This window comes from Vombatus ursinus, unplaced genomic scaffold (genome assembly GCF_900497805.2).
Source record: "Vombatus ursinus unplaced genomic scaffold, bare-nosed wombat genome assembly UNPS02014942.1, whole genome shotgun sequence".
Classification (NCBI taxonomy): domain Eukaryota; kingdom Metazoa; phylum Chordata; class Mammalia; order Diprotodontia; family Vombatidae; genus Vombatus; species Vombatus ursinus.
Window position 1 is genome coordinate 6,710,408 of NW_020954720.1, and position 9,457 is coordinate 6,719,864.

General features: G+C 37.1%; 1 protein-coding gene across 6 annotated transcripts in view; it reads right to left on the reverse strand.

Moving 5' to 3' along the window:
- Positions 1 to 9,457, reverse strand: part of LMO7 (LIM domain 7) — a 244,468-nt gene that overhangs the window by 156,381 nt on the left and 78,630 nt on the right. For all 6 annotated transcript variants that reach the window (XM_027844564.1, XM_027844561.1, XM_027844563.1 and 3 more), the window contains exon 3: positions 4,856 to 4,926. In XM_027844564.1, coding sequence (XP_027700365.1) covers positions 4,856 to 4,926 — 71 coding nt within the window. The remainder of the gene's footprint in view (positions 1 to 4,855; positions 4,927 to 9,457) is intronic.

A 9,457-nucleotide genomic window follows, 5' to 3' on the forward strand; every position in this document is an offset into this window, starting at 1 on the left:
AGTGTTCATTTGTCCACATAACACTCTAGCTTAACAGAGAATTCCTTTCTCTCCACAGTCACACAAATGGACACTGCTTCTCTCCTTCCCTTCAAAGTTCAGCTCAAAAACCAACTTCTACATAAAGCTTTTTCTTATTCCTATACTCACCCTACTCCCAGTTGCTAGAATATTTTCCTCAAAAAATTGTTTTCATCTATTTCTGTATAGATTTATAAATGAATATTTTATACATACTTATAAAAGTACATGTTGTTTCCCCATATAGAATGCAAGCTTCTTGAGGGCAGGGGCTGTTTCATTTTCATCTTTCTATCCCCAGAGCCTATTATAGTGCCAAGGACATGGTAGGCACTTAACGAATCCTCATTAATTGATTCCCCATCAGAAAATAAAAGAAAGACCAAGATTAACTTCTCAGGTCCACATAAAAACTTCTCTATTGTCTCTAGGATAAAATATTAACTTTCACAGTATTTGTGAGCAAAGTGCAGTAAACCTAAAAAGGTAGCTAGGAGTCTAACTCTGACATCTTTAAAAGTCAGTCAAATCCTAAAGTCAACTAGGATTCAGTGGAACTTCTTGAATAAAGGAATAATATGATCACCTGTGTTTTAGAAATATCATTTTGGCAGCTGTGAAGGATGGATTACAGAGGAGAAAGGCTGGGACAAAAGGATTCCAACGATGCTGCAAATGTTTCCAACCATGTTCAAAATATCTTTGGGATTCTTTTTAAATTATTCTCAAACAATGTGGCATATCTTTAATAACCTCTAGTGGTGATATATATTTATCTTTTTTAGAGTAAATACTCAAAGTCATTCACAAAAGTCAGTAAAGATGATCAAGTTCAATCATAACATTTTGAGTGAAAATTAAGCCACAAAAAGTATAATTATACAGTTTTAAGATAATTTTTCTGTCCCATAAGCTGAATCTTAAAAAAAAAAATTCCCAAAAGGAGTTCCAAATGTATTTTGAGCAATGGAGCCACTGATGCATCATTCCAATAAGGTAAACATTTTGAAAAATAATCATTTTAAGTATGTTTGTTTTTATTGGATTTTTTTAAAAAACTACATCCACCTGTCTCATTACTTTATAGGCACATCACTCATTTCTGCCTAGAATTAAAGCTTACATTTTGTTTAGAACTTGTTTTGCAATGAATCATTGAAAACTGTATATTAAACCTCTTTGGACTACTTTCACCCCCTACATCTTTAAAAGGATTCTCTCCTTTTCCCCCCTTAGAACATGCTTAAATATAATTGAACAGAATAGTTAAGCAGAAAAATACTGTAACCTGCCGGTGACCAATTGAACTGATACCTACAAGGATTAAACATTCTAAACTTATCACAAAGGGTATTTCAAATAAATGACAACTGTATTAGGATGATAGCGAAGGACAAACACCATCACTCTTTGTCCTTGCTCACCTTGTCCTTTCTACGGGTATCTGTTCTATATTCCTAAAAGAAAGACTCCAAATACCTTACCACTTGCTATAGTATCATAATGTTCTGTGAGATTGTACGACATTGAAGTATCTACAAAGTGAGGTGACAATAAGAACACAGAGTATTTCCTAGAGTCCCTTTTCATTTTCCTCCAGCAACTCTAAGGTCTGGACATCTCTGCCTCTGTCAGCCCACAGACAGCCCCAAACTTCGTGGTGGCGCACAGCACATCTCTGTCCACATCTCTGGTGGCTGAACCTGAATACATTCCACTCATACCTGTGTGGCAACTTTAAATAATTAAACGCTCCTAAAGTTTGGGTGTGCTAGAGTTCAATTTACTGCTCACTTATTATAGGATCATAGGATTTAGAACTGAAATGGACCTCAAAGATCATTTAGTCCAATCCCTTCCTTATACATATGAAGAAATGGACTCAGACCTAAGTCCTTTGCTTCTAAACCTTTTCACCAATAGAACCAGGATGATGAAGGGCTTTGAGATAGTGGCATATGAAAATAAGTGGAAGAAAACGACTATTGAGTCTAGAGAAGAGAAGACCTGGTGGTGAGGGGAAGGAGACACACGACAGCCCTTAAAATCCTTGAAAAGAGTTATCATGAAGAAAAGAGACTAGACTGACTGTTTAATTCTAGAGGGAAAGACCAGGAATGCTGGTGGGAGTTCAAATGAGACCAACTTAAATTTGATGTCAGGGAAAACCTCCCAGCAATTAGAGCTATCCGCAAGAGGAATGGACTAGCTAGGAAGCAGCTGGTTCCTCTCCACTGGACATCTTCAAGCAGAATCTATATTCACGCATATTGTAACGGGATTCTATTTTCACATACGAGGTGGAGTGGATGGGCCTCCCAATGATAAAATTGGGTGATTCTAATTCTGTAGCTAATAATAACAGCTAGCATTTATATAGTACTTTAAGGTTTGTAAAGCGCTCTATTATTTACCTCAGTTTAACCTCACTACAACCCCAGGAGGCAGGTACCATTATTACCCCCATTTTACAGATGAAGAAACTGAGGCAGACAGATTAAATGACTTGCCAGGGTCACACAGCTAGTAAGTTTCTGAAGCAAGATTTGAACTCATCTTCCTGACTCCAGGTCCAAGACCCCATCCAATAAGTTACATACATCCCTCACCTACACCATCATGTCACATCCTTTCTTCTGGACTTCTGCTGACTCTCTCATCAGCTAAAGTCATAATGCACAAGCCATATTTACTAACTGTGACCCCAAAAAAGATAACACCTATAAGAAGCACAAAGTATCTACTGCACTAGGCAAACTCATTCAGGGGCGTCACGATTCTGGAGCTGGTATGTTATTATATTTTTGCTACCAAAAACAGAGGAACAGTTTTGCACATAGTAGGGCTTCAATAAACATTTGTTTAAAATAAATGGACAATGCATCAGAAAGATTTTGTTAGATCTATCTCATGATCACCACGTGGAATCCTCAAGAAAAAATTATGTTGCTTCCAATTATAATTTAGTTTTCTAAATTGCTCTATTTAGTGTTGGAGATTTACACCAAGATGTATTTGCTGATATTAATTACAATATGCAGATAATGAAATATCCACAATAAGATACACTGGACAGCAAAATAAAGATTGCAATTCCCTTCTCAACACTATTTTTAAAACATAAACACTTGCACCCTTTGGAAGCAGGACACCAATAGAAAATGTAGTACGACACTGATTTGTAGTACAACAGCGTAAAGAAATAATGCTTGGGTGATATATAATACCAATAGCATTGGCTAAGCAATACTAGGGCTATTAATTAGATTGCTATTAATAATATTAAAATGATAACTTTGTATGCAGATTAGATTATTGTTAATAATAACATTAAAATAATAACTGCATATAAATTATATTACTATTAATAACATTAAAATGATAGCTTTGCATACAAAAGATGACAGAATCGGCCTGTAGTGTGTTGTTTGATTGTTTTTCTAGTAAAAGTGCTGAGATATACTCACCGAGTCACAGAATCACAGCATCTCAGAGTTGAAAGTGCCTTCAGATACTCTCAAGTCCAATCTGTCTCTCTACACATCCCCAACAAGTAATTATTAAGCCTCCACTTAAAGATTCTCTAAGGAGAAGAAAGCTACCGCACATACCAAGGTAGGCCATTCTATTCCTGAACCACTATAATTAGTAGAAAGTTGCCTTACATCATCGAGAAACATACACATTTTTGCAACTATAACTCATTGTTCCTGGGTCTTTTCTACAATCAAGACAAATTCATTCCCTCTTCTAAGGAACTGTGCTTCAAATACTTGAAATTATCATGTCTTCCCAGAGATTTCTCTTCTCCAAGTTAAATATGTCCAGTTCCTTACGCCAACCCTCAGAGAGGATAATCTGTCTCACCACCCCACTAACCTTCTTTTGGAGGCTCTCCAGTCCAGTAACGCTCTTCCCAGAATGTGATCCCCAGAACTGAACATACTACTTAAGATGTGGTCTGACCAAGATAGAGTACAGTGAAGCTAACAACTCCCTAGTCCTGGACACTATGCCTGTCAATGCAGCCAAAGATCACATTCACTTTTCTGGCTGCAACTTTGCACTATTGATTCACACTGGGCTTGTGAGCCACTAAAACCCACAGATCTTTTTCATAATTATCTAGCCATGCCTCCCCCATACTTGGGTTAAAAAAACTCAGCTTCACAAGTATGGAATTTCCTGTTTCTTTCTACTAAAATTCATCTGATTCATCACATTACATTCAACCTATCAAAATCTTGTGAGGTATTCACTATCAGCCAATGCATTAGTGAAGCCTCTCAACTTTATGTCATCTCTACTCTCCCACAGATTTTCATTAAGGATTACTTGGTAAGTCCAGTCCTATCAAATTGCTACTAGGTGTGCCTATGGGACCAACAAAGATAAACCAATTCCTTCTTCCAAGGGACAAGAGAATTTGGTAAATCTACCTAAGAGTGTTAAATTCAGTGCACATCTCTCCATTTTGTCCACCAAGAGAGCATAAAATGTTTTGGCAAATGCTTTGCTGAAATCTATCTTTATATGTGTGTGTGTGTGTGTGTGTGTACATATATATGTGTAAATATAGATATATACGTATGTGCATATATATATATATATATATATATATGTACACACAGCATATTTATCTATGAGGCTAGCTTGTTAAGAAGGAAAATAAGACAGTTCATCCTAACCCTCTTTTTGGCTAATAGCACACATTTGTAAGAAAGCAGACTGGAGTTCAGGTTACAGTCTGGGGCCCCAGAAGAAAACAAAGCTAATTCCCTAAGAAAAAATTAAAACTTTTTAATAATTAAAAACAAACAGCTCACATACTTACTCACACAACAGGACACCATTTTCTAGAGATGCTCGAAAATCCTTGTTTTCAAAGTTTTTCTCAGTAACTGCCTAAAAGAAAGATTTCAGTGTTAACTTTATTTTATTCAGGACTAGCAACAAGTTGAATAAAAATGTCTCAGGACTGAATATTAGACTGTATAATTTGCATCTAATACTGTACTTGGAAAGTTTTTCACTACCATCAACAAATGCTTTCCCAGGAGAAGAAATTGAGCTCTGTTCTTCATGCTTCATGAAGAGGTTAACTATTTCAGTATGAGCAACTACGCCTAGAGGAAAAAAAATTACCATCTTCTGCACCACAGACTTTTATTAAATACATAAAATGAGATGTTAAGTAGCTGTTAGGAAGTAGGGGTAGCAAGTTCCTAAGAATGGATAGAGAGCCGGGCCTAGAGTCAGAAAGACCTGAGTTCAAATTCAGCCTCAGACACTTACTAGCTTTGTGACCCTGAGCAAGTCATCTAACCTCTGTTTGCCTCAGTCTCCTCATCTATAAAATCAGGGTAATATTAGCCCCTACTTCTCAAGGCTGTTGTGAAACTCAAGTGAGATAATAATCATAAAGCACTTATCACAGTGCCTGGTACATAGAAGGTGCTATATAAACATTACCTATTATTATCTAAAAATTACATGTATATTACCAACTTTCCAAAGGCAATGCATATTTAATATGTCATGAGAAGCATTCTACTTCTTTAAAAAAATTAAAAACAGGAAGTGGATGGACTTCACTCACAGTAGCAACCTTCAGTATAAGGTTGTAATAGAAGATTCATTGTCATATCGAAAGGCTATAGCTTACAAGTTCCCAATCAGTGCAGAGATACTCCTCTTTTCTATGGATTCTACTTGTATACATCCTCAAAATAAATGGTTCATAAATACTGAAGGACTAAAATTATGATCATTTTATTTTGTTATGAGAAGGGATTAAGAGTTACTTTCCCATTAGTTTCTTAACTAGGACAAAAAGGTGAGGTAGGGGATACTGCTCTTACAACAATAAAGGTGAGCAATGCTCCTTGAGTAGTTAGAAGCCCAGGATGTGACCTACCTAGGATTCCTCCACAACCTCTAGAATTGCTATCATGTTCCTTCGTATAACTAAATGCAAACAGGTTACTTGTGCAACTTAGACTGGCTTCAATCTTCTCCCAGAGGAGTTGAACTCCTTCCCTTAGTTCTCATGTGTAATTATAATGATACCTTCCTTCCTCCTTACTTCCACTACCACCCTAGTGTAGAATGACATTATTGTCTATCTGGATTATTGGACAGATCCCTAATAGCTGTTTCTGCCTCCCCTACCACCACTTCCCACTCCTCAACTCCATCCTGTACACCACTATCAAACTAATCTTCATTGTACATAGATCAGACTGTCACTCTTCTCAAAAATATTTACTGACCTTCTATTGGCTATCAAACAAAAATCACAACCTCCATAATCTGGTACAAACCTGTCTTTCCTCATACTATGTATTCCAGTTCAAATAGGATTATTTACTTTTCCTCAACACACAACCTGGGATTTATCTCCTCTGTCTTTTCCTTTGATTGTGCTGTTTCCTACTTCTTAAATGTTCTCCAGACCAACCTTCACCTATTCAATCCTACTAATCCTCCGAAGTCCAAAACAACTGCCACCAAGCCCATGAAAAACTCAAAGTTCAAATGATCATCAGTGTCATTGTGCCAGTGTGGGGTTGTGGAAGTGTGGGAGGGGAGACAACGGAGATGACAAAATATGGGAATCTCAGCTAGGCTGATGTCAAAATCTCATGTAGAATGAATAAACACAAAATTATTAATATACACCAAGGAAAGAGAAAGCTGGAAAAGATTTCCAGCTTAAATCTAGAGGTCACACTGAACCAGTGGTTGAAGGAGATACTTACAAATATTTAGGTGTTGTCCAGGTAAGACACATTAAGCATAAAGAAATAAAGGAAAAGACTGGGGTTGAATATAGTAAGAGAATTACAAGATATTAGAATAAAAGCTTAATTGGAAGAACACATTTAAAATAATAACACCTATGCAATGACAATCATAATGTGCACTTTTGGAATTTTAATATGACCAAAGATGATCTATGAATTTCTCTAATAAAAATCTGTACAATATTAACAAAACATTGAGCACATCACTCTAAGGCAGTTATAGGAAGACTAATGATTCCAAGTGAAAAAAAAAAAAAAGGAAAAAGACAGTTAATAAAAATTCTTAGGACACATGATCAAGAGGTCAAAAACCAATAGAAATACTTTTGGAATAAGCTAGCATCACCTCACTAAGCAATAATAAAGACTGGTTACAGGTGTATGTCATTGGATTTGTCAAACATAGGCAAAAGTGGCTTACCTCTAGAGAAGGCCCATGAAATAACTAAATCCCCTTTATGGGTGGATAGCCACATGAACTCTGTTGATGGAAAAGCACTGAAAGTTGAATCATGAAAATGTATTTGTGGAGGGGCGGAGCCAAGATGGCAGAGTAAAAGCAGTGACTTGCTTGAGCTCTCCCCCAAAACCCTCCAAATACCTGTAAAAAAAAATAGCTCTAAACAAATTCTAAAGCAGCAGAAACCACAAAAAGAGGGAGTGAAACATATTTTCAGCCCAAGACAACCAGGATAGTTGATCAGAAAGGTATATCACGCCAGACGTGGAGAGGAACACAGTTAGACTTGGGTGCGCAGGCTGCAGCGAACCTGGAGCAGGCCTCAGAGGGTTGAATCTTGGGCAGCTGTGGTAGTTTCTAGACTTCTCAACCCATGAACACCAAAGACAACTTAGAAGGTCAGTGGAAAAAGTCTGTGACCGCGGTGAGAGTCAGAAGCTAGGTCTCAGTCATAAGTTGGGAGCGCGGGCCACAGTTGCCTCCTGAGCTTCCAGACCACAGACTGAGGGGGAATCCAGTGGCTGATCAGAGGGGGATTGCAGGGATCTCTTTGCTAGTGCTGAGACAGGAATCTCTTGCTTTGCCCATACTTGGATCTGGGTCACAGTTCTGAGGGGTAGTCCTGGGGCAAGGAGAAGCACTGGCCTGGTGGAGCTTGTAGTGGTGGTGGACAGGAAACACCTCGCTCCTTATCATAGCACCATGGAAGAACTGAAAATTTACAGGTCCCTAGAAGCATCTCTGAAAACAGCTGTACAAACTCCTGAAGCTTGGGACAGTACATTCTCCATATTGGAAGCAGACTCTTACCTTAACAAAGAGTTTATAACTCAAGTAACTGACTGGGATTATGAGTAAGCAGCGCAAAAAGAGTCAGACTATATTATCTTACTTTGGTGACAAAGAAGATCAAAACATACAACCAGAAGAAGAAAACAAAGCCAAAGCTGCTACATCCAAAGCCTCCAAGAAGAATATGAATCAGTCACAGGCCTTGGAAGAGTTCAGAAGGGATTTTGAGAAGCAAATAAGAGAAGAAGAGCAAAAACTAGGAAGAGAAATGAGAGTGATGCAAGAAAATCATAAAAAACAAGTCAACAGCTTGCTAAAGGAGACCCAAAAAAACACTGAAGAAAATAACACCTTAAAAAATAGCCTAACCCAAATGGCAAAAGAGGTCCAAAAAGCCAATGAGGAGAAGAATGCCCTAAAAAGCAAAATTGGTCAAATGGAAAAGGAAGTCCAAAAGAGTACTGAAGAAAATACTTCCTTAAAAATTAGAATAGAGCAATTGGAAGCTAGTGACTTTATGAGAAATCAAGACACTGTCAAATAAATCCAAAAGAATGAAAAATTAGAAAACAATGTGAAATATCTCATTGGAAAAACAACTGACCTGGAAAATAGATCCAGGAGAGAGAATTTAAAAATTATTGGACTATCTGAAAATCGTGATAAAAAAAAAAGCCTAGACACCATCTTTCAAGAAATTATCAAGGAAAACTGCCCTGGTATTTTAGAACCATAGGGCAAAATAGAAATGGAAAGAATCCACCGATCTCCTCCTGAAAGAGATCCCCAAAGGAAAACTCCTAGGAATATTGTAGCCAAATTCCAGAGGTCCCAGGTCAAGGAGAAAATATTACAAGCAGCCAGAAAGAAACAACTCAAGTATTGTGGAAACACAATCAGGATAACACAAGACTTAGCAGCTTCTACATTAAAGAACCACAGGACATGAAATATAATATTCCAGAGGGAAAAAGAGATAGGATTACAACCAAGAATCACTTACCCAGCAAAATTAAGTATAATCCTTCAGGGGAAAAAATGGTCATTCAGTGAAATAGAGGATTTTCAGGCATTCTTGATGAAAAGACCAGAGCTGATTAGAAAATTTGACTTTCAAATACAAAACTCAAGTGGAACATGAGGAGGTAAACAGGAAAGGGAAATCATAACAGACTTATTAAGGTTGAACTGTTTACATTCCTGCATGGAAAGATGATATTTGTAACTCATGAGACCTTTGTCAGTATTAGGGTAGTTGGAGAGAAAAAAATTTTATGTATGTATATAGATAGGTAGATAGATAAATAGATAGGTAGGTAGATAGATAGATAGATAGATAGATAGATAGATAGATAGATAGATAGATAGATAGATAGAT